This window comes from Pristis pectinata, chromosome 4 (genome assembly GCF_009764475.1).
Source record: "Pristis pectinata isolate sPriPec2 chromosome 4, sPriPec2.1.pri, whole genome shotgun sequence".
Classification (NCBI taxonomy): Eukaryota; Metazoa; Chordata; class Chondrichthyes; order Rhinopristiformes; family Pristidae; genus Pristis; species Pristis pectinata.
The window spans coordinates 94,832,194-94,856,240 of record NC_067408.1 but is presented as its reverse complement, the minus strand read 5'-3'; the positions used below and the strand labels follow the sequence as shown (position 1 = coordinate 94,856,240).

Sequence of the window (24,047 nt, the reverse complement as noted above, 5' to 3'; positions counted from 1 at the left end):
AGATAATTTTGCATCTTCAGTGAAGTTAAGAGTTTATCTACAAATCTGGTCTATCCCCAAGTTCTCTAACTTAATCAGAGAAATCTAAGTATTTACTAATTGGAATATTCTGATCATTTAAAGGGCTAGATTTTCAGTAAGTCTAGTCTGGACTGTTATTGGTGTTGATAGGGAACTGGGTGTCCATTGAGAATTATCATTCAGGTACAGTATGGAATTAGGAATGCAAACTACATTTTGACATCAGTACTGATGCAGGGTCTGGATCCAAAACGTCAACAATTCCTCCCCCACCCACCCCCACCCCCTCCTCCACAGGTGCTGCCTGACTTGCTAAGTTCCTCCAGCAGGATTTGTTTTTTGCTCCAGATTCCAGCATCTACAGTCTCTTCATCTCTGTATGTTGACCTTTATTGCAAGATGAACTAAGTACAAGAATGGGGGCATCTTGCTCCAATTATATAGGGCCCTGCATCTGGAATCGTGTGTACATGTCTGGTATCCTAACACAGAAAGGATATTAATATGATAGATCCAAGTCTTGCACTTAAAACAAGGATGGACACTAAATTTGCAGTAACATGTTAGTGCACTATACATCTCTCTCATCCAGTAACATGAGATCTTTTGAATTGTTATGCACAGAGGCTTCAGGCAGATACAGACAAGTTAAATGAGGGCACAACATAGCAAACAGCACAATGTGGGAAAAGGTGAATTTATACAATTTGGTAAGGAAGAAGAAATGCTGAGTTTAAAAAAAACGATGAGAGATTGATAAACGTTGATGTTCAAAGGGACCCACATGTCCTTGTATACCAGTCACTGAAAGTTAATATGCATGTGCAGTAAACAATTTGGAATGCAAATTGCCTTATTGTCAGAGTACAAAAGTAAAATTAACTGCAATTATACAGGGAGACCGTGCCTGGAATATCGTGTACATTTTTGGCATTCTAACATGAAAAAGGCTCCTGGGATGTCAGGTTTTTCATATTAGAGGACAGGGAGTAAGCTAGGCCTCTATTCTCTAGAGTTTAGAAGAAATGAGAAGTGAATTCACTTGAACTTAATTTCTGATAGAAATCAACAGGTTGCATGCAGCGCATTTCTAATGGCTAGGGAGACTATAAAATGGAGTCATAACGAAGGCCACTTTGGACTGATGAGGAATGTTCAAGCCAGAGGGTAGTAGAAGCCCAGTTGTTGAATTCATTCAAAGATTGATCGATTTCTGGATGTTAAATGAATCAAGTAATATGGGGATAGTGCAGGAAAATGGTAGAGGATCAACTATTTATCATATGGAGCCATAGAGCAATACAGATGGATACAGGCCCTTCATGCCAACCACAGTGCCCACCCGGCTAGTCCCAATTTCCTGCGTTTGGCCCATATCCCTCTAAGCCCCGCCCCTCCATGTACCTGTCCAAGTGCTTATTAAATGATACTATTGTACCTGCCTCAAACACTTCCTCTGGCAGCTCATTCCATATACTCATCACCCTCTGCGTGAAAAGCTTGCCCCTAAGGTCCCTTTTAAGTCTTTCCTCTTTCACCCTAAACCTATGCCCCCTAGTTTTGGACCCCCCTACCCTGGAGAAAAGGCTGTTACCATTCACCTTATCTATGCCTCTCATAATTTTAAACACTTCCAAAGGTCATCCCCTCTCATTCCCCTATGTTCCAAGGGATAACGACCCGGCCCGGCCAACTTCTCCCTACAACTCAGGCCCTCTGGTCCTGGCAACACGCTTGTAAATCTTCTCTGTACTCTTTCCAGTTTAACCACATCTTTCCTATAAGAGTGACCCAAACCGTACTTAGTACTCCAAGTGCAGCCTCACCAAAGGCTTGTACAACTGCAACATAATGTCCCAACTCCTATATTCAATGCCCCGACTGATGAAGGCCAGCATGCTAAATGCTTTTTTCACCACCCTGTATACCTGTGACGCCGCTTTCAACAAACTATGCACTTGTACTCCTAGATCCCTCTGTTCCATTACACTCCCTAATGCCCTACCACTCATAGTACAAGTCCTTTGCTGGTTTGATTTTCCAAAATGCATCACGTCACACTTATCTGTATTCAAATCCATTTGCTACTCCTTGACCCACTTCCTTTACTGATCAACATCCCCCTGTAATCTACCATAACCTTCTTCTCTATCAACACCACCTAATTTAGTGTCATCCACAAACTTACTGATCAAGCCTTGTGCACTTGCATCCAAATCATTTATATAAGTAACTAATAACAAGGGTCCCAACAGCGACCCCAGCGGCACATCACTAGTCACCGGCCTCCTTTCTGTGAAAGGACCTTCAACCACTATCCTCTGCTTCCTACCTTGTTGGGTGGCGGTGCAGGCTCAAGGGGCGAAATGCAATCAGAATATTCTGACCCACATTTAAAAGATTTCGGTATTTACATCAGAGGTCAGGATTTTCACAATTCTACCTGATAAGATTCATGCTCAGCATGCAAATCCCTAGACCCAGAAGGACATATTTGCCACCTAACGCTGTCATATTATTATTACAGTGCACATGTAATCAGAATTCTGTTTGCACCAAATTGCTACTTGGTGGTAAAACATTAAAATGAGGACAGCATAAAAAGTAACAACACCAAAGAAAATTAAGAGGCAATAACTCATGTAATGGATTATATCATTTTAAAATCAGTTTCCCAGAAGAGGAACTGAAGCTCTTCTGCTGTAAGAGGAGATGGAACAGGAGGTGAAATACTGATAACAGATTGCCCTTCTATTGCCTATAATGATTGGCGTCAACATGATGCTTACTATTTTGAATGGTGATCTTCCTTTGTCTATATTCGTTCCCCAGTATCGGCTCATTCTGGCCCCGTTTCTGAATTACAATTCGCACCTGTCGCTGATCATCTTGGCAATCATTGGTTGGATCTTGGCCCATACTCAACATAGCAATGTACGCTGCAAGAGGAACACAAATTCATTCTTATGCATTTTTATGTATTACGCATGATCATATAATTTTATACAGTACACAAAAATAAACAAATTATATTGTTCTGTTTCACCAAGGAGACAAGTATTTGACACCTGTTTTACTTCTGTTACATTTCTTAATTCCTGATTTTTCCTATAAATAAAACTATTTCTCCTAGCAGCTTGCCAATTGAAGATAATCATCGAGATTCCTGGCTGGTAGCCTGTGGCCATTTTAGAATTACTGAAATATGGTCACCAGAGCTGCCACAATCAGGAGCTGCAGTGGAGTACTTGCTATGCAAAACAATTTCATTAATTCATTCTCTTTCAGAAGAGATGAATGGATAGAAAGAATGTTGCTGAAATGTTTTATGTATGCAAGTGTCAATTGTGTCAAAAATCACTTCAAATTACTTTTATCATTGCATCCATTATGGAGTCCAACATAACAATCATTTTGCACATACCAAATGCCAAGTTAGCTTCTAGTGGTGTTGGTTGAGGAAGGCTTATTGAAAAGGTGAGGGAGACTTATCTACCTTTCTTCAAAGTGTACATTCTGTTTTTAAATGTCTACTTGAAATACTGGAGCAAGTTTGGTTTAATTGAAGGATAGCATCTCAGCAATGAAGAACTCCCTCAAGTACTACAATGAGGGATTGTCTGAAATTTGAGCCTAAATCTTCTTCGGATGCTGCTTACTGAAGTAGCTAAACTAAGAGTATTACAGAATACTGTCTAATACTAGTTCTATTGTAGTTATAAGAGAATAATGACTGCCCAATATTCAGAGCAGAATATTACATGGAGTTATAGAGCCCGAGTTATACAGCACGGAAACAGGCCCTTCAGCCCAATGTCCATGCTGACCAAGATGTCGATCAAAGCAAGTCCCATTTGCCTTTTTTTTGGCACATATCCCTCTAAACCTGCCCAAATATCTTTTAAACATTGTAACTGCACTTGCCTCTCCCACTTCCTCTAGCAGCTCATTCCATAATTCCACCATACTGTGTGAAAAGCTTGCCCCTCAGATACTCCTTAAATCTTCCCCATCTCACCTTAAACCTACGCCCTCTTGTTTTAGACTCTCCCACGCTGGGAAAAAGACTGTGACTATCTATCCTATCCATGCCTCTCATGATTTTAATAACCTCTAGGTGGCCACCCGTCAGCCTCCATCACTCCAGGGAAAATTGTCCCAATTTATCCAATCTCACTTTATAACCCAAGCCCTCCAGTCCAGGCAACATCCTCATAAATGTTTCCCACACACTCTCTAGCTTAAGTACATCCTTCCTATAGTGTGGCGACCAGAACTACACTCAATTCTCAAATTGCAGCCTAACCAACATTCTGTACAACTGTAACATGACGTCCCAGGGCAGGCACGGTAGTGTAGTGGTTAGCATAACGCTATTACAGCACCAGCCCCCGGGTTCAATACCTGCCGCTATCCGTAAGGAGTTTGTACGTTCTCCCCGTGACTGCGTGGGTTTCCTCTGGATGCTCCAGTTTCCTCCCATATTCCAAAGACGTACAGGTTAGGAAGTTGTGGACATGCTATGTTGGCGCTGGAAGCGTGGCGACACTTGCGGGCTGCCCCCAAAACACACTACGCAAAAGATGTATTTCACCATGTGTTTCAACATACATGTGACTAATAAAGAAATTTTATCTTATCTCTTGTACTCAATACCACAACCAATGAAGGAAAGCAAGCCATAGACCTTCTTCACCACTGTATACCTGTGTCACTACTTTCAGGGAACTACTTGAACCTCCAAGTTTCTCTGTTCAACAATATTCCACAGGGCCTTGCCTTTCACTGTGTATGTCCTCCACTGGTTTAACTTCCCAAATGCATCACTTCGCACTTGTCAGAGTTAAATTCCATCCATCATTCCTCTGCCCCTTTCCCAGTTGATCAATATCCCATAGTAACCGTAAACAACCTTCTTCACTGTCCACTTTACCACCAATGTTGGTGTTATCTACAACTTATCATGCCACATGCAATCTCATCTAAATTGTTAATATACATGTCAAACAACAAGGGACCAATCTGTGCAGCACACCACTGGTCACAGCTTTCCAATCTGAAAACCAACCCTCCATTACCACTCTCTCACTCCTTCCAGCAAGCCAATTTTGTATCCAATTGGCTAGCTCACCCTGAATCCCATGTGTTCTAACCTTCTGGACCAGCCTACCATGTGGGACCTTGTCAAAGGCCTTGCTGAAGTCCATATAGACAATGTCCACTGCCCTGCCAACCTCCACAGCACAGAGGCCCTGTAGCACTTAGTTGGCTACGTTGGCAGCCACTTTATTCACATGCTTGACACCAAACGCCCTTTGAATCTTTTCTCTGCCCACCAGTGGACAGAGAAGAGATTCAAGGACATTCTCAAAGGTTCTTTGAAGAAATGTAACATCTCCACTGACTCCTGGGAATCTCTGGCCCATGACCACTCCAAGTGGAGGAGCAGAATTCAGGATGGTATTGAGAACCTCCATCTGTTATTACTCCAGTTTTTGGGGAGAAAACCACAAATGATCATGAACCAATACATGTGTTTACAGCCTATTTTAAGATACAATTAGATATAAAATTAGGACGTGTTACTGGAGCTGATCAAGTTCAGATGCACGACCGTTCCAGGGAACTCTAATGCCCATCCACTCTCTAATGCGACACAGAAGTCAGAAGTGCACAGGTGCTGGCGCATTGAGCCTCAAGCTCTATTGCTGGACTCATCACCAAGTTTCAGATCACATGCAAACAGCCCCTCACTGACCTTCATTAGGAAAGTACTTTCAGATTAAGTTTTGTTGCTTATTTTTCTTAATTCCGGATGGCAGTCAAGTCAAGCACAATCTGGCTCATTGAATCATTGCTTAAAAAAATACATTCACTGAATATTTTAACCCAACCTGTGAAATTTAAAACCTATCATTAAATGTGAAAAGCATGTAAACTTTTATTGACCAAAATTAACAGTATTTGATATGATATACTGGCAGTTCTTAACTTATGTTGTACTCCCATGTTTTCACATCAGAGGGTGCTGTTGCATCATTAAACTTTCACCACAGATATGATTTGTTTTTACTCCAACAGAAAGTGGTTTCTTTGACTTTGAAACTGTACAAGGAGAATAAATAATTCAAAGAAACAGCAGATAACATTTGACTTGAATAAAGAATAGAATCACATGAGTGTTTAGAGTAGTGGCATGTGCTGATGCTCTGACAGAGGGCAGCCAAATGTTACAGCATAGCAGCCGCCTGTCCACCTATCCCCTTCCCCAAATGAAGTTTACAGCACTCACTAGCTTGGACATATGCATGAAAAATTGCGGCATACCCCAACTGATACCATAAACTTCTTTGGTCTATGGCAATGCCTTCACGGGAAAAATGTCTTTTAAGCTGGGTATTTAACACATGTTTAGAGTCAGCAGATCATATAGGAGCAGGGCTTGGTTAAAATACTGTGCAAAAATTGATTAGAAAATATTATATCCAGCTTTGACATTTATGGGGCAAAACACTTCCATAAAATTTTTTTTAAAAAAAATCAAGGTTACAAGAGATCTTCTCCCGATTACATAAAAGGGTATTAGCAGTGATGGAGAAAAAAAAAGAAATGTCCAACAGTAGTACTTACATGAAGAATAGTATTCAAATATGGGGTCTTTGCAAAATGTCTTGAAACGCCAGGTGACAACTACATCTTGAGATTGCGAGGATGTGGAATAATCACATCTTAGAGCGATTGAAGAAAAAAGTGTGGTTACACGTCGGGTCTCCGGTACAGTCACCAACAATGCAAGGCATGCTGCAAGATAAGATGGTTGCAGATGGTCAATAGAAGGTCTATGGAGATTAAAATACTACAATGTAATTAATTTGGTTTCAACTTCATACAATAGAGCACAGAAATAGGATCTTAACTGACCATTCCAATGCCCTCATTAATTTTTCTTGTGGCTGAGCCAGTCTATTGAATATGAAATATATGTATATGAAGTACTGGTACCAGTACATTAAGTCTTTCTTTCTGGACAAATACTCCAGAAAGAAAGACTTCAGAGATATCTTGAGTTGGTAAAAAGAAATTCCCATAACTGGGATAGACTGTTATGGCAAGTGGATTTTCACTGTTTTGGATATTGCTATGAAAGAATCATTCTAGGTCTCAAGGGGGTGAGTGTTTACCTATGCCCAAGTCAGGTTTATCTCTGCCAACTTCTACACAAAAGGTATATGAAATCGTGAAGCAGGCCAGTGTTAAGGAATCACTGAAGTGAAAATTGTATAGTTATTTACTCTACAAGCAACTCTCCCCCCAAAGCATCAGAACTTGCAGAATTGCAATATTCCAGCAATAATTCAGTTTTACATCTGCTTGAATATTTAGCAAAGTTGAATATTTTGCATTGATAATCAAGACTAAATGACCATACAAAGATTGTTCCCTGATTTTTAAAAGGAAAGTTAAAAGAAAATCACTAACCAGGAATGGAAAATTTGTTGTGAGAATTCCCTTCAAGATTAAGGAAATGACATGCCAAAATAGGGCAGAATTATTTGGTCTACGTGCTGGATTTTTGTTCCATTTTTCTTGTACATTTATAAGGACCAGAGTCTGGCTTACCAACACATGTGTATGATTCTTATGATACTATATCTGTCTTGTTTATCTGGGCTTTTCAAATGTCAAAACTTGTATTTTAAGAGCTCCTGGCCCTCCTTTTCATATTTTTGTGGCCAACAATACAAATCACGATAAGAAAACAGTAGTTTATTTATACCTAAAATGCCACCAATATGGACTTAATCTTGGGCTTAATCAAAGTGGACCGTTAGCAGTCAATCATTTCAAGTAAACTAACCCCCTGACTTGTATCTGGGCCTTAATAAGTGAAACATCTGTCACTGGACCCTAATATTGAACATGGAGTTCAGAGATAGTGCCACTCTTGCTGAGATTCCCCATCATTACACTGGGGAGTTGTGGGTGGTGGGGGAAGGGTGGGGTGGGGTGGGGTGGGGTGGGAGAAAGAGGGAGGAACAAAACAGCACAGATCCCACTACAGTCAGTCCACTCAGGAGTCGAGACCTTGATTCTGGGTCTGCAAATAAGGAGGTAAAGATCCATTTTTTAAATATTATTTTACTTTAGTTTAATGTTTTTAATTACTTTTCAGTGCTTTTGTGACTTTATTTTTTATAATTATTTACTTCAGTTTAAATGGCTTTTGAATGTCTCTGATGCAAAATATATTTAAAAACAAACTCTAAGATAGCTTTGATAGGAGACAAACTTCTTGTCCCAGCACTGCCAGCTGTCAAAGCCTGTCAGGGTCAAGGCTTTTGCACTACACCACCTGAGACCTAGTCACTAATTGGACCTCATTGCCCAACTTGAGAGTGCAGAGATCCAGTAAAATTGGCATTCTGCATCATCCCAGGTAAGTGCAGATGTTGGATCTGCATGGGCATCAGTCTGACTAAAGGTGAAAATAGAAATGTGTACAGTGAAATTAAGAAAGAATCACACAGCATTCACATCCTGTGTTACGAAATATGAAGCGCAATAGATCAGAGATTTTATGGAGAAGGTGAAATCAGAGTGAACAATCAATGATTTTTTTCAACCACATTTTGAAAGAAGTTCAAGACGACATGGAGTTATATATTAACTTTGTTTTTAATTGCCTATGTAGCTTTTGACCAGATGATATGAGCATGATGCTTTATATCTTTGAATTACATAGCAATGAACTGGTGGTTTAGCACATCTGGCTTATGCCAACTTTTATGCTCCATTATGAGCATGCCATCTGACAACTGACCCTTTAAGCTTCTCCTTTTTTTCCCCTCATGTGATATCTAGTATCTGTTTAGGTCATTTTTTTCCGATTTTTCTTTCTCCCTGGCACCTGGCACATAGTGGAACAATATCAATTATCCAAAATACAACAATGCCTTCTAATTGAGACACAAGAGACTGCAGATGCTGGAATCTGGAGCAACAAACAATCTGCTGGAGGAACTCAGTGGGTCGAGCAGCATCTGTGGGGGGAGAAGAATCGGTGACGTTTCTGATTGAAACCATGTGTCAGGACTAAGAGTGGAGAGGGAGATAGCCTGTATAAAGAGGAGGTGTGGTGAGACAGGGACCAACAGTGACTGGTGGACTGGGTGGAGGTGAAGAATAACAGGTGGATCGAGCCAGGTGTTGTTCCTCCAGTTTGCATTGGGCCTCACAAACCAGAGGAATACCTCATATTCCGCTGAGGTACTCTGCAACCCAATGGTATGAACATTGAATTTTCTAATTTCAGGTAACCCTCACCTCTGGTTTCACCACCCCTCACCATCTCCTTCTGATTCTCCTCTAGTCACCCTATTGCTGTCCCCTTTCCCTACCCCCCAGTCATCTAATTTCATCCAACATACAAAAAGCTGGAGGAGCTCAGTGGGTCAGGCAGCATCTACGGAGAGAAATGGACACTTGATGTTTTGGGTCAAGACCCTTGATCAGGACTGGAAAGAGGGGAGATAGCCAGTATAAAAAGGTGGGAGGAAGGGGTGGACCAAGAGCTGGCAGGTAATAGGTGATGTGTGTTGCTTCAGATTTCCAGCATCTACAGTCTCGTGTATCCAATTTTGTCTGCCTCCCCCACTCGGTTCCATCCACCTACTACCCACACATTTCACCCACCAGCTCTCCCCCTGTCCCCCTCCCATCTTGTTCTGCTTCCATCTGCCCATCACCTCTCCCTGAATGGTTCCCATTATCACCGTCCTTACTAATCAGATTCCAGCACTGGTAGCCTGTCTCCACTTTACCTTCTGCTCCTGGCTCCATCTTCCTGTTTTTTTTTGGTCTGCCTCTACCAATCATCCACCTGCCTCTGTCTCTCAACTCCACCCCTCCCCCTCCCGGCTCAATCTGCCCATCATCCTCTCTGCGCGCCCCCCCCCAACCCCCACCCACCCCGAAGTCCACCAATCACTGCTGGCTGTCTCACCACTCTCTCTCTCCTCTTTATATTGGCCATCTCCCCTCTCCACTCCTCTTCCTGATGCAGGGTAAATGTGCACAATGCCTTCTGATTATGCTTTCTTGAAGTTACAATAAATACTAAGTTTAAGCATTTCTCCAAATAAAAATAAAATTAGACATCAAGCTTACTTGTCATTTTCTTTTAATATAGTAAAATGAAATGATCAGGTTGTTCAAGCCAATAACAGACCTAACGTTCAGCTCTGAACCCTACTAGAAGTTACAAATCCATCAATGAGAATCAATATCAGGCATCACATACCCATATTCCTCACCCTACTACATTTCTTCCGATCCTAGCATAGACTGCAACAAAATAGGAGGCACAGGATCTGGAACAACACCTGCAAACCCACTCTTCACTCAATGAGCCCCTAGTTCCTGGACACACACATTAGGTCTTAATTCAAGAGCTGGACAGGCCCCATAGGGTGACCTTCAGATAACGTTCACTCTGAACAGATCATTATCTTGGCCCCCTTCTTAACTGAGTCTTGGAGCCACTAACAGGTTGTAGAAACCCATCTCATCTAGAATTGACCAACCATTGGGCCAGCCCAAGTAATGCTTTCCACTCAACAGTCTAAATTATCCAGTACATAAACTGCCATGATCCAGTATTCGGTCTCAACATGGTATTTAACACCTTGTAATCCAGTATTTCATCTCAACATACAATCTGATATTCCCCCGATCCAGTACTCCGTATTACTCCAATGCCCTGTTCTCCACTTGGTCTTGTTTCAGTGCATAGTACTCTGTAATCCAGTACTCAGTTTTAAATCCATGCGTAATAGTCTGCAATCCAGTACTTGGACACAATTTATACATTAAAAAAATCCCAATCTTGATACTTAATTCAACCGCTCTTGCGGTGACATGTTCTACATCCTTACCATCCTTTGGGGGGAAGAAGTTTCTCATGAACTCCACCTTAGTTTAATTTGTTACTGCTTTGTATTTATGACCTCCAATTTTGGATTTTGCTACAAGTGGAAACACTTTCTCCACATTTTCCTATTATCCAAAGATATCCACTGAGTTATCTCACTGACTTTTCTAGCAGAGAAGTTCATATCTGTTCAATTCTCCCTGTTGACAACATACCCTGTTCTCATAGATCAAAAGACTTCAACCAAAAGGCTGACACATTATTTGAGGAGCTGCCAGTGGAACACGAACAGTGGATGCAATATGTATTGCCCAGGGTGCTTATTTAATCCTTATAGCCTGTCCTGGGGTTCCTGCTTCAGATGCATTTCCTGCAGCAAATAACTACAAATAATCAATAAATGGACAGCACATTCTGTCATTATAGTAGACTTCTGCAATTTAAACAAGCCATATTTTGCTGTATGATATATTCCATGCAGAATATTTCAATATATCATTAATAAATGCAAAGTATATGTGCGGCACAATAGTGCAGCAGGGGTCATTACTGCCTCACAGCTCCAGTGATCTGGATTTGATCCCGACCTCCAGATTGTCCACTTGGAGTATGTACATTCTCCCTGTGACAGTGTGGGTTTCCCCCTGGGTGTTCTAGTTGTGCCCACATCCCAAAAATGTGTTGTTTAATTGATTGCTGTATATTACCCCTAGAGTGGATGCATAGCAGGAGAATCAGGTTGGAGTTGATGGGCATCTGAGAAAGAATAGGTTGCAAGGAAATAAGTGAGGGAGTGGGATTGCTCTAAGAGCTGGCAAAGGCTCTATAGATGAAATGGCTCCTTCTATAGTGTAAGGAAATGTATATTAAGATTTCTAATGAGAGAGTTAGGAAAGAAAACAAGGTCCACACGTATACAAAACTAATTCTGATGAAAGGGCATTGACCAAAAACATTAACTCTGCTTCTCTCTTCATGGATGCTGCCTCACCCATTTCCAGCATTTTATGATTTTATTGTATGTAAAACTAGACTTGGGCACATTTTGGAAAGCAAAATCAAGGATGCTGAAACTGGGAAAATTCAATTAATTAAAATGTTAAGGTCATATAGAATTCATGGTCAGCGAATATTGTCCTTAAAAGTTGTCTTAACATGATTTTGTCTTTGGAGGCAACTTCCAATTAGAAAATAAAGATTAAATAAAAAAATAATCTGAAGCTTTCAAGTTTAACACTACAAGCAGCATCCCAGTAAGAATAATTGGCCTCGTGTAGTGTAGCATAGCATAACAAACTGGACTAGAAGTGAAAAGGTTTAAACTAATGATCTGGTGTCACAAGTACAAATTGCTCCCTGCCAGCTGTGAAATACAAACTGAGTTAATTAACTAAACAGAAAAGCAAGTATCAATTATGATAACCAGTTTGTTGTAAATATCCATCTGTTTCACTACTATCTTTTAGAAAATGAAACTCAGCATGCCAGTCAGTTAACTGCAGGTTTGAAATGAACAATAAATGCATCAGAACCCACATCTGGTAAGGTAAAAACAAGGGTGTAGTAAGATGTCTTGGAGTCTCATTGGTAGCAGTTCAATCATTAAACTGAGAATTTTGGAACTCCAGATCTTCTAGGTAGAAAATATACTTAGTTCGGAGTGTGGGGAAAACTGTCAGATATGGCAATTATGAATAGAGAGATTGAGCAATATATCATCCGGATTCACCACTGAAATGAAAATCACATTATAAATAATCTACTGTCATTAAACACTCATTTGTAATTCATTCACAGGTTGGGGGCAAGACTGGCATTTATTGTCCCAATGTCCGAGAATTGAATGGTTTGCTGGGAGCCTAAAAAGACTGAGACCAGATCAGAAAAGGACAGCAGTTCTCCTCCCCTAAAAGGTCAAAAGTGGACCAGCTGAGTTTTACTTATATTAATGTTTACTCATAGTTAACTTTCATTCCAGATTTATTTGATTAATTTTGCTTAAATTCACCAGCTGTCTTGGGCCATATCACCAGACCATTAATTTGGACTACTAATTCACTAAATCCGTAACATAACCACTATGCAAATGTAAGTATTAAATATTGTTCAACAGTTCAGATACTTAAACAAGTGTCAGCTCTCAAACTTGGAAAAGCCATACAGAACCCAAATTTCAGATTGGATTGTCAATCAACAATTAAGAGACAGAAACTCAGTAAATAAATTGTCTGACATCATCGGGTATGCCTAATATGGTGATTCAATAAACTTTGTAAAATACAATATTAAGTTGATTTTCTTCATTCCAAGACTAGCAAAATAACATAAAACAAACACGATTACACAAGGGTTAAACAGTATATTTGGAGACAAAGCTCAAACAATATTTAATCTAAAGGTCAAGTTTTGACTGCCCGCAGTCACATAATCAGAATCTTTTGATTCCATTGCAGCCTTAATCAAGCTTTACTTAATGGCATTTACACTAGATTATTTAATCTTTCTTCATCATGAGGTGTAAACAAAGGCCTTCAGCATATCAACATGTGAAAGAAAGCCAAATGGCAACAGTATGTAATGAATCAGTTTATGAATGAATCATAATATGACTCTAATTGTGACACAAGGGATTCTGCAGATGCTGGAATCTGGAGAAAATGTGCTGGAGGAACCCAGCAGGCCAGGTAGCATCTATGGAGAGAAATAAACAGTGGACGTTTTGGGTTGAGACCCTTCATCAGGACTGGAAAGGAAGAGGGCAGAAGCCAGAATAAAAAGATAGGGGGAGGGGGAGGAGCACAGGTGATAGGTGAGTCCAGGTGAGAGGGGGAAGATAGGTGGGTGGGGGAAGAGGGGATGAAAGGGAATGATGCAAGAAGAAGTGATAGGTGGAAGAGGCAAAGGGCTGAAGGAGGAGGAATCTGGTAGGAGAGGACAGTAGACCTTGGAATGACGGGAAGGATGTGGGGAATAGGAGGGAGGCCAGAATAAAAAGGGACGGGGAGGAGCACAAACTGGCAGGTGATAGGTGAGTCCAGGTGGCAGGTCAGGGGAAAGAGAAGGGGTGAGGGGGCCACAGGAATGAGAGAAAGCAAAGGGGGGGGGGAGGGGTTCAAACAGAGAGGAGGGGCTCCCTCCCCTATGTTGCCCCCTTCACTCCTTTTGTTTTCCCTCATTCCTGTGGCCCCCTCACCCCTCTTTCCTCTCCTCCGCCCTCATGACTTGCCCACTACCACCCTCCTAGTCCCCACCTCCTTCCCTTTATTCCATGGTCTACTTCTTCAGCCCTTTGCGTCTTCCACCTATCACTTCTCAGGTTCTTACATCACTCCCTTTCATCCTCCTCCCCCACCCACCTACCTTCCCCCCTCACCTGGACTCACCTATTGCCTGCCAGCTTGTGCTCCTCCCCATCCCTTCTTATTGTGGCTTCTGCCTCTTCCTTTCCAGTCCTGATGAAGGGTCTCGACCCAAAACTTCGACTGTTTATTTCCCTCCATAGATGCTGCCTGACCTGCTGAGTTCCTCCAGCATTTTGTGTATGACCAGATTAAAAATTTACAAAAATTAGTTAGAAATGGTTGAGGTTATAAGGTTTTATAAACTATTTCCCAACTGTTTCACCATTGAAAGCTACACTGGAAAGAGAACATATCAAAAATAACACTATAATGAAGAAAGGCTGGGATCCCCATCATAGATTGAGATGCTATAAAATCATTCAAGCTAGAGAGAGCATAAATGTCAGAAAGCAGAGTTTGTAATACCTTGAGTTAATAGGAATGTGGGGAAAATGAAAGGGGATTAATGTAGGGTCAATATAAACGGGGACTTGATAGTCAGTGGGACATACTGGGCCAAAAGGTGTGTTTCCCTGCTCTGTGAAACATAGTTACTTGAAAAAGGGAATGTTAAAACTTATCCAGAGTAAGGAGAGCAATTATACCTGAGCCCTGATGTTAACCCATGGCATGAGTTCAATGTAAGGAATAATGGTGCAAGCTTTTAGCTTGCCTAGCTGAACTACAACTTGGGTTATTTTAATTCCCAAATTCTTGCTTCTATTTAAAGTGGTCATCCCAACAGATATCGGTAGCCAGCGGGCAGAAGGGAATGGAATTTTGGTGGAAGAATATTCCTCAGTGATCAAGCACATACATTGGGTTGAGGTTGGAACATACAGGGGCTGGGGTGAGTGTAATGAGTTTCTGGAGGCAGTGTCAGTCAAAGGGAGATAACAAACATCTGCTCATCTTGGACCATAAACTAAACAGATATTTAAGTATTTTCCTTTCTTGACCCTCTTCCCAACAACCTTCTCTGGCAAGTCTATCATGTGCTTGGGTCACACAACTGCGTGTTAAGTATGTGTCAAGGTTCAGCTTTTTCTGCATTTGGCAAGGCCTTCCAAGATGCCAGAAATATGCCAGCTAAACTGATATCTGGTATACATTCAGCACAGAATTTCATATCTATTGTAACACTGTCTCTTCTCACTGTCCTCTGCCACAAGGGGTTAATCACATGTCACATAGAGAAAAACACCAATCGGACTTGATTAACTTGTTTCTCTACTATTACGTTCTTCTTCATTCCTTGATTATGTCAGGTACACTTTGATGACGCATCTTATGATAAAACATGAGTGGTACAAGAACACAATAGGAGGAGCAGATCATTTGTTCTCTTAAGTCTACCTCGCCATTCAATATGATTATGGTTCATTTCTGCTGGCCTCTTCCATGCCTGTTCCCCATTGCCCTCAATTCCTTGATCTTCCAAATAATTATTTATCTATCCATCTATCTATCCCCACCTCAAATATATCTAACGATCAGGCCCTCCGGGGCAGAAAGAAATTTCTACGCACCTAGTTTTAAATGACCCATCCCTTACTTTGTAGTCATGTTCCCTTGTTCATGACCTCTTGTTAGTGGTAGTTTTTAAAAAATAAATACAGAACTGTATAATTACAGGTCAGTGACATCAATATATTCAAATATTAGTAGCTTTTAGCACAGTGAACGCTCCAGATTTAAGAAATAGAATGAATATCTAGTCCATTGCCCTTAAAGGGTTAACAGAAACTTTGAGTTTCATTTGAAACTCAAACCGAGTGGAACAATCTGTCATTGCACAATCCACCAAATGACTGTGAACTAGAAATGCTTGTACTACAGCAACTAGTTAACAATTACCTGCAATAAATACTTGACATGGTTTTTATATAAAGAATCCTAATAAAGGCAGATGTGCTGTTCTCCCAATCACAATTTTCAGGAGGTTATAGATAAATTGTATTGAAAAACAAATCATCTCATTTAATTAAAGGAATGTAATGTAACCAAGGAATCAATTAGGAAATCATAGAAATGCACTGATCTATATTTGAAAAGTATACAATTGGACTTAAAAGTGAAAGCAAGAACAAACTATAAAATGGAGACAGAGTATAAAGGTCATGGATCTACACGTCCCAGTATTCCTTCTTAAACTTAAAAAAATGTTTATAGATAGTTTATTGATTCCAATATAGTTAGGATTATTTTAGACCCAGATCTGAAGCAGTTCACTATCCCTTGCTACAACTGACTTTAGCAAATTAGAGGCAACGAAGATGGAAGCTGCACCAGTGCTCTGAGTTCTCAATGTTTGCCAGCAATACCCAGTCTGGAAAGTACATGTCCAGACTTCAGATGAGTTAGGATCAAACTTATTAATTGAAAAGTTGACAGTCAATTTGCCTATTTTAATATTTGGCACCAAGAAGTATTCATGATGAATCATGGATGAAATACAATTTCTAAGTCCTTGGAGTAAGAAGATTTGTTGCAGCCAGATGAAGAGAGAATGAATTTTGCTCTGGAAATAGTTACCATAGTGACACAGGGATCAATCTTTCTACTGTAACATTGTGGTTTTAACTGTAATATTTAACAGTACAGTAATTGAGCAAGCAGTGCTTGTTGTCGGTCTTATTATTTAATTCTTAATGGTTTGAAGCGCACAAAAAAGGCCAGGATGTTTTTAAATGGTAAGCATAATGGTAATTCACTTTTAATGGTCAACATTCAACTTTTATTAAATATAATCAAATGCTGCCAATGCACCAGGAAGCGCAGAACTTACAATTTTAGTACAATTACACGCAAAGAAGAAAGGCACGAGACCAGAAGAATTCCACTAATAGGAACAGCTTCCACTATCCACTCTGTCAAGACCCTGTCATCATTTTATTTACTTCTATCAGATCTCCCTTCAGCCTTCTCTTCAAAAAAAGCAGTCCCAGCCTCTCTAATCTGTCATCTCAGGGACCATTCACATAAATCTTCCCTGGACCATCTCCAGTGCCTCCGCATCCTTCGAGTAATAAAGCAACCAGAATTGAACACAGTACTCCACATGAGGCCAGACAAGCATTTTAAATGACGTCTCTGCTTTTATACTCCATGTCTCTATTGATAAAGCAATAACCGGTGCATACCTTATTAACTGCTTTCTCAACCTGCCAGTAGTCACCCACAGGAAGGATAATTTACAGTAGCCAATTAACCTAACAACCGACACATCTTTGGGATGCAAGATGAAACTGAAGCATCTGGGGGAAAAGGGAGATTATGCATACTCTACACAGACAGCACCAGAGGTCTGAATCGAACCCAGGTTGCTGTTAAGAGACAGCTGCGTTACCTGCAGCACCATTCCAGTGATGCTTTTGTCCCCGCCCCTGAACTGAAGTGACCCTAATCAAAATCGCATTTGCTCTGTGATAGAGTACACCTCATTTGACTCCTCAACCTCTCTGCAGTCCTTCAGTGTCAACCATAGTATCCTTCTCCAATGCTGCTTCCCTAGCGTTTTATCTGACTGGGACTGTGCAAGGTTGGTTCTGGTTTTGCCTATCGAGTGCCTGCATCAATGGCTTTTCTTCTAACTCTTAAAATGTTTAAATTTATAACTACCCAACCATGCATCTTTGCCCATTCTACAGGCTGTCTATTGGCTACACCATTTGATGATATAGGATCACTCTTCTTCCAGCTCCTTGACTATCTTACCTAGAGTTAAGAAGTTCTGGGTTCAAATCCCACTGGAGAGAAATGAATTGCCATCCAGTACTGAGAGAATAGTGCATTGGATGAAGTATCTTCTACCAGATGAGATAGTAAACCAAAATGTTAGGATGATGCAAAAGAGCCATGACATTGTTTCAAAGAGCATGGGACGTTCCAGGTCAATATTGTTTTCCTTCATCAAAGTTAGCAAAGGAAATTGTGTGATCATTACCACATATGTGCCATTACTGAATACCTGTTTCCAACTTTATCATGTGACAAACTCTATCTGATCTCAGCTTGTGTGGTATTGAAACTCTCCCAATTATGCCTTTCTCACTTCCAGGCATTACATTTCTAATGATCTTTTGGATTGCCTCCCAAGATGAACCCTGCATTACTTAAACTTATAAAAAAATGTGCTATTGTTTTCACACGTTGCCCTGCCTCCAGAATCACAAACTCCAAATTCTCATTTAGTTAGAATCCCTTTTACGGTTTCACCCCTACATCTCTGTAACAATCCTGAGTTCTATAATTTCCCAGATATGATGTCAGAGCTGCATGAACTTGTATGTCCCCTTTCCTTTAGACCCAACTGAAGTTGTAACATCAAGCCTAAGTGAAGGAATTCCCTTCCTAAATCACCCTACTCCCTCGTTATTCCCTCTTAAGGTAGCATACTGCATGATTTATACTATGTGAAGAGAAAATAAGTAGTTGCCCTGGGTGTCTTGGCCATTATTTATACCTTAACTAATTATTTGGTAAGTATCTCATTGGGTCTCTGGAATCCAGTTATTGCTGCTGTATTTCCTTACATTCCAACAATTATTACACCTCAATTAATTTATTGTAATTTCTTGAGTATGTTTTGAAATCACAAAAGACAGTTTATTACTGCAAGATCTATACTTTCCTATCTCTATTTAAACCTGATACTCTCCAGTCCTTGAACATACCCTTGATTCTCCCCCTAACCACCTAAAATAAGGATAAGTTGCAGTAGCCAATTAACCTAACAATCAACGTATCTTGGGGATGTGGAAGTAAACTGGAGCACCAGGGGGAAACCCACACAGTCATAGGGAGAATATGCAAACTCCATACAGACAGCTGGTGGGAGAATTGGGGGTATATTAATGGCATTATGAGAGAAAATAGGTTGCAGGGGAGTGGGATTGCTCTGTGAGCCAGCATAGACTTGATGGATTGAATGGCCTTCTTCACTGCTTTAAGAAAATATGGAAATTTAAACCAAATAGCAGCATGGATTTGAGAGTTGGTGATAGGCTCAAGTAGAATGGAGATAGTGACCATATATTTTGAAGTGGCTGTATCTTTTAAAGTGGTTATGGAAAAGGATAGCGATGAACCAGTAATCAAGGTCTTAAATTGGAGGCAAGATCAACTTCATTAACACGAGGACAGATCTGGCAAAGCGAGATTGGGAGCATCTATTTGCAGTAGGTCTACATCTGCACAGTGGGAAATGTTCAGAGGGGAATTAGCAAGATTTCAAGGCCAACATGATCCTGTAAGGGTAAAAGCCAAGGGTAGGTAACAAGTGTAGGGAACCCTAGATGTTGACGGATATTAAGGATTGGATAAAAAGAGAAAAAGAAAGCATATGACAAGGTACCAGGAACTAATGATGGGGAGGCCCATCAAGAATATAAAAAAGTGTAGGGAGGAGCTTAAAAAGGAAACTAGGAAGGTTAAGAGGGCTCACAAAAAAAAAGTCACTGGCTGACAGGATTACGGTAAATCTGTAGTTATTCTACAAATACATTAAGGGCAAAAGAATAACCTGGGATAATAAGGGACAACATGTACATGGAGCCAGAAAGTAGAGGTGAAGTCCTAAATGAATAATCTTCATCAGTATTCACAATGGAAATGGATTTTCTAGTTGGAGAATTCAGTGAAGGGGTAGGTGAAAATCTAGTGCAGGTTTCAATAAAGAGGTACTCATTGCCTTTGAAGGCTTAAAATTGGATAAATAACCAGGATTAAATGAGATTTATCCCAGGCTACTATGGGAGGCAAGGAGACAGATTGCTGAGGCTCTTACTGAGATTGTTAAATCTTCTCAAGACATAAGTTAGGTACCAAATGACTGGAGGACAACAAATGCGGTTCCCCTTTTTGAGAAAGACAGCAGGAAGAAGCCTGGTATCTAGAGACATGTGAGCCTAACATCAGTGGGAGGGAAGATACAGGAAAGAATTCTGAGGGAAAAGACTAAAGATCACTTGGAAAGACAGGAACTAATCAGAGACAGCCAACATGGCTTTGTGAAGGGCAGACGCTCTCTGTCCAATTTCATTGAATTCTTTGAAGAGGTAACAAAGTTTATCCTTGAGGACAGGGTAGTAGATGTGATTTACATGGACTTTAGTAAGGCCTTTGACAAGGTCCCACATAGAAGACTGGATCAAAAGGTTAGGGCTCATGGGATTCAGGGCAAGATAGCAAACTGGATCCAAAGTTTGCTTGGCAATAGGAGACAGAGGGTGATCGTAGAGGGTTGTTCTTGTGATTGGATGTGTATGACTTGTGTCCCTCAAGGATTGGTGCTGGAACCCTTGCTGTTTGTATGTGGATGACTTGGAAGCAGATGTGGGAGACAAAATCAGCAAGTTCGCAGGTGACAAAGATTGGTGGAGTTGCTGATGGTGTGGAAGGTAGTCCTAGACAGCAGAAAGATATCAGTGTGTTAGTGAAATGGTCTGGAAAATGACACATGGAGTTTAATTTGGACAAATCTGAGGTGATGCATTTTGGGACTACTAATGAGGTCAGATATACATTATGAATGATAGGGTCTCAGGCAGTGTTGGAGTACAAGTCCATAGATCCTTGAAGATGGCAACAGAAATAGATAATGAGGTTAGGAAGGCATATGGAATATTGACCTTCATTAGTCAGGGCATTGAATACAGAAGTAGGGTTATGCTCCAACTTAATAAAACCTTGGTCTGACCTCAGCTGGAGTACTACGTGCAGTTCTAGTCACTGTGCTATAGGAAGGATGTGATAGCATTGGAGATGGTGCAGAGGAGATTCACCAGGATGTTTACTGGGATGGAGCAGTTCAGTTACGAGGAGAGACTGAAGAGGCTACGTCTGTTCTCCCTGGAGCAGAGGAGGTTAAGAAGGTTTATAGGTGTAAGTTGTGAGGGGTATAGGCAGGGTAGACTGCAGGAAACTTTCTCCCCATATCAGAGATAGATAAAACTAGAGGACATAGGATTAGGGCAAGGGGGAAAGAAATTACAGGGGACTATGAGGGGTACCTTCTTCACCCAAAGAGGCAAGTACCTGTAACGTATTGTCTGAGAAAGTGGTTGAAGCAGGGTTGTTGAAGAGCATTTAAGAAGTATCTAGATGAGCACTTAAATCCCTAAGGCATAGAAGGCTATGCACCTAGTGCTGGGGGAGGTGATTAATAAGGGTGTCCACATGCCAGTTAGGACAAGTTGGGCCAAATGGCCTGTTCCCATGGTGGTTCTCTATTTCAATAGGTACAGCCTTAACCATTTAGGACACATGAAGCAAAAATACATAAATCTGAGCATTTACATTATTAAACACCAGAGAATTGGGATACAATTGCACAACTCATCTGTTCCTAGAGCAGCAAGTTTATAGAAACTGATGTAATTGATCTGCAGTCACATGGTAGGTAGTTAGGTATATATAATGACCCCTTTTAGAGTGGATTCCATCAGCACTTGCATTCTTGGGAATGCATCCCAAGCACTTGGGGGAGGTATTTGCAATACACTCCATGGAAACCTGACCAATGACCAGAGCTATTTACCAAGTTGATATGCTTAATATGAGAGGTCTTTGGAAAATGATCAACCATGATGCAACCTAACGTTTGGGAAATTGAATGCGTCTTCGTTCTTATTTATTCTGTAGGAGGTGAACAGAAACGAGAATAAAGTGTGTATCAGAATATTAATTTTCATTGTAATGGAGCTTAATTTGATTAAGTTATTAACATAGAAAGCAGAATTCCAAAATACGACGACAATAATCGGGCTTTTAAATGGATGGTCAAAAATAATCCAACAAATCACGTGGGAGAAAAACCTTCAGAGGACAGCAGTATTTTGCAAAGTGACAGTAGTTAACCGAAAAGCAGCGTAAGAATCTATTGCGAGTCTGGCTGGATCCACTTCAAAGCAGGATGCAGAATTCCAAGCTGAGGCATTTCCTATTATATCGAGAGATGAAAGAATTTTAAGAGGAAGAAGAGTACTTTTTGTTGGAAGTGGGTATTTTTCGTTGAAGGCAGTTTTAAGATACTAGGAACAAATATTTTATAACTAATATAATCCTACAATTTTCGTAACATTGATGGACAATGCATAATCCTTTTAGCAGTTCTGCACTTAAGCTTCTCCATCAGCTTTTCTGAATACACCAAAGTGCTAAAAGAAATTAGCTGCATAGCGCAGGTGGCGTTTGGATCCGCGGCGTCGCGCAGTAGTTGTAACCTTTCGTGTTGAGTAGTTCCCCGCCCCTACCCTCCGTCAACTAAAAACGTGCATTTAAAATCAACTCACTTGAAAAATAAATGTCAATTCAAATCCTGAAATCCCACCCCCCACCCACATATAGTGACCGTTTACACAGCTGCTTCGGATTGTTGCTTGCCCACTACCAGCCTCATCTCTTCAAAAACATCCAGTGCGTTCAATCAGGAACCTGGATCCACTTATTCACCGAGGCTTCTGTCACTTGGAGAACTCTAGCCATCTTGAAGCTGGCAGGCGATGGCGAACACCTGATGCTTTGTTCCCTTAAAATGGGGACCCATTCCCAACTCACCTGTTGCAGGCGCCAGTGCGCAGGCGCGCTCAGGTAAAACAAAGTAACTACAAATGGGGGTTATAATGGTGGAAACACCGAGACAGCGGAGCTCAGACACGACCTCCCACTACCGAAGGCCTCATCCTTCCCCGCCAGAAGTGGGCTCTCCACGCTGTTCCCCTACCTACCTACCTGTCTGGCTGAGCGCCAGGGCCATCCAGCCCAGCAGCTTGTTCCCTGCCATTTTCTGCCGAATCCCCCCTTATCTTCAACAGGCGCCTGCTCCACTTCTCCCAAACTCGTCACAAGTTGATGGCCCTTTGGATTGTAGATCGCCAGGGGGCCAGCAGAGTGACGGCGGCTCTTTCCCCCCACCCCCCTCCTCCGTGAACCGGGTTCGCTGGGCCAGGCCGTCCCGTCCCGTCCCGCCCCGCCCCTCGCTGTGGCGGTTAACGCCCGCTGCCCGCGCAGCCAGGTGGGCCACGTGACTGCGGAGGCTCGGCCCGCAATGCCAGGCGGCCCCAGGCCGAGAATGGAGCCGAGGCATTCTCCGCCTGTCGGCTCTCCAGGTACGGAAAATCCACAACGGCAAATCGTCTCTGAAACCTGCAGGGCGTCAATCACGCCATGTTCTGGGCGCGTCAGAGGATCTAGGTTTGGCACTTGTGACACAGGAAAGTTAAGGCCCAGCTCTGCATTTTGTTTGACTTGTTGGGCTTCAAACTGGGTTGGCAGCCTCTTTAGGGAAGGAGAATAGTGGAAGACCAGGGGGAAAAAACGATCCTCTGAAGTGACGTGTGACAGAAAAAAACACTTTGGGAACTTCTTGACAAGGTTGTGCCGCAATGGGCATGGACTGTTTCATTATCTGAGATGCATTGAATAAAATTGAACATTATGCAATCGGCAGTGCTCTCCCTAGGAACTTGTGTCCATGTTTGGCTCAAGGCTGTAATGAAGTCTGAAACTGAATGGTCCTGTCCAACCCATTTCCCCAAAGTAACAGATGAACAGTTATTGATAAATGCTGATAATTGCAAGATTATAGCACAATAGTATTTTGATTAGTTGAGCAATAGGACAGTAATTAGTGAGTTTGTATTTAAGATATAAGATATTTATTAGTCACGTGTACATTGAAACACACAGTGAAATGCATCTTTTTGCATTACTGAGAATGTGCTGGGGGCAGCCCGCAAGTGTCGCCACTCTTC

General features: G+C 41.3%; 1 protein-coding gene across 1 annotated transcript in view; it reads right to left on the bottom strand.

Moving 5' to 3' along the window:
• Window positions 1-23,255, bottom strand: part of LOC127569428 (immunoglobulin-like domain-containing receptor 1) — a 34,925-nt gene extending 11,670 nt beyond the window's left edge. Inside the window, exons 1-3 of the mRNA XM_052014064.1 lie at window positions 23,026-23,255; window positions 6,652-6,822; window positions 2,811-2,960 (exon numbers count right to left, since the gene is read on the bottom strand). Of these exons, the coding sequence (XP_051870024.1) occupies window positions 2,811-2,960; window positions 6,652-6,822; window positions 23,026-23,077 (373 nt within the window). The 5' untranslated portion in view covers window positions 23,078-23,255. The remainder of the gene's footprint in view (window positions 1-2,810; window positions 2,961-6,651; window positions 6,823-23,025) is intronic.
• Window positions 23,256-24,047: the final 792 nt, after the last annotated feature.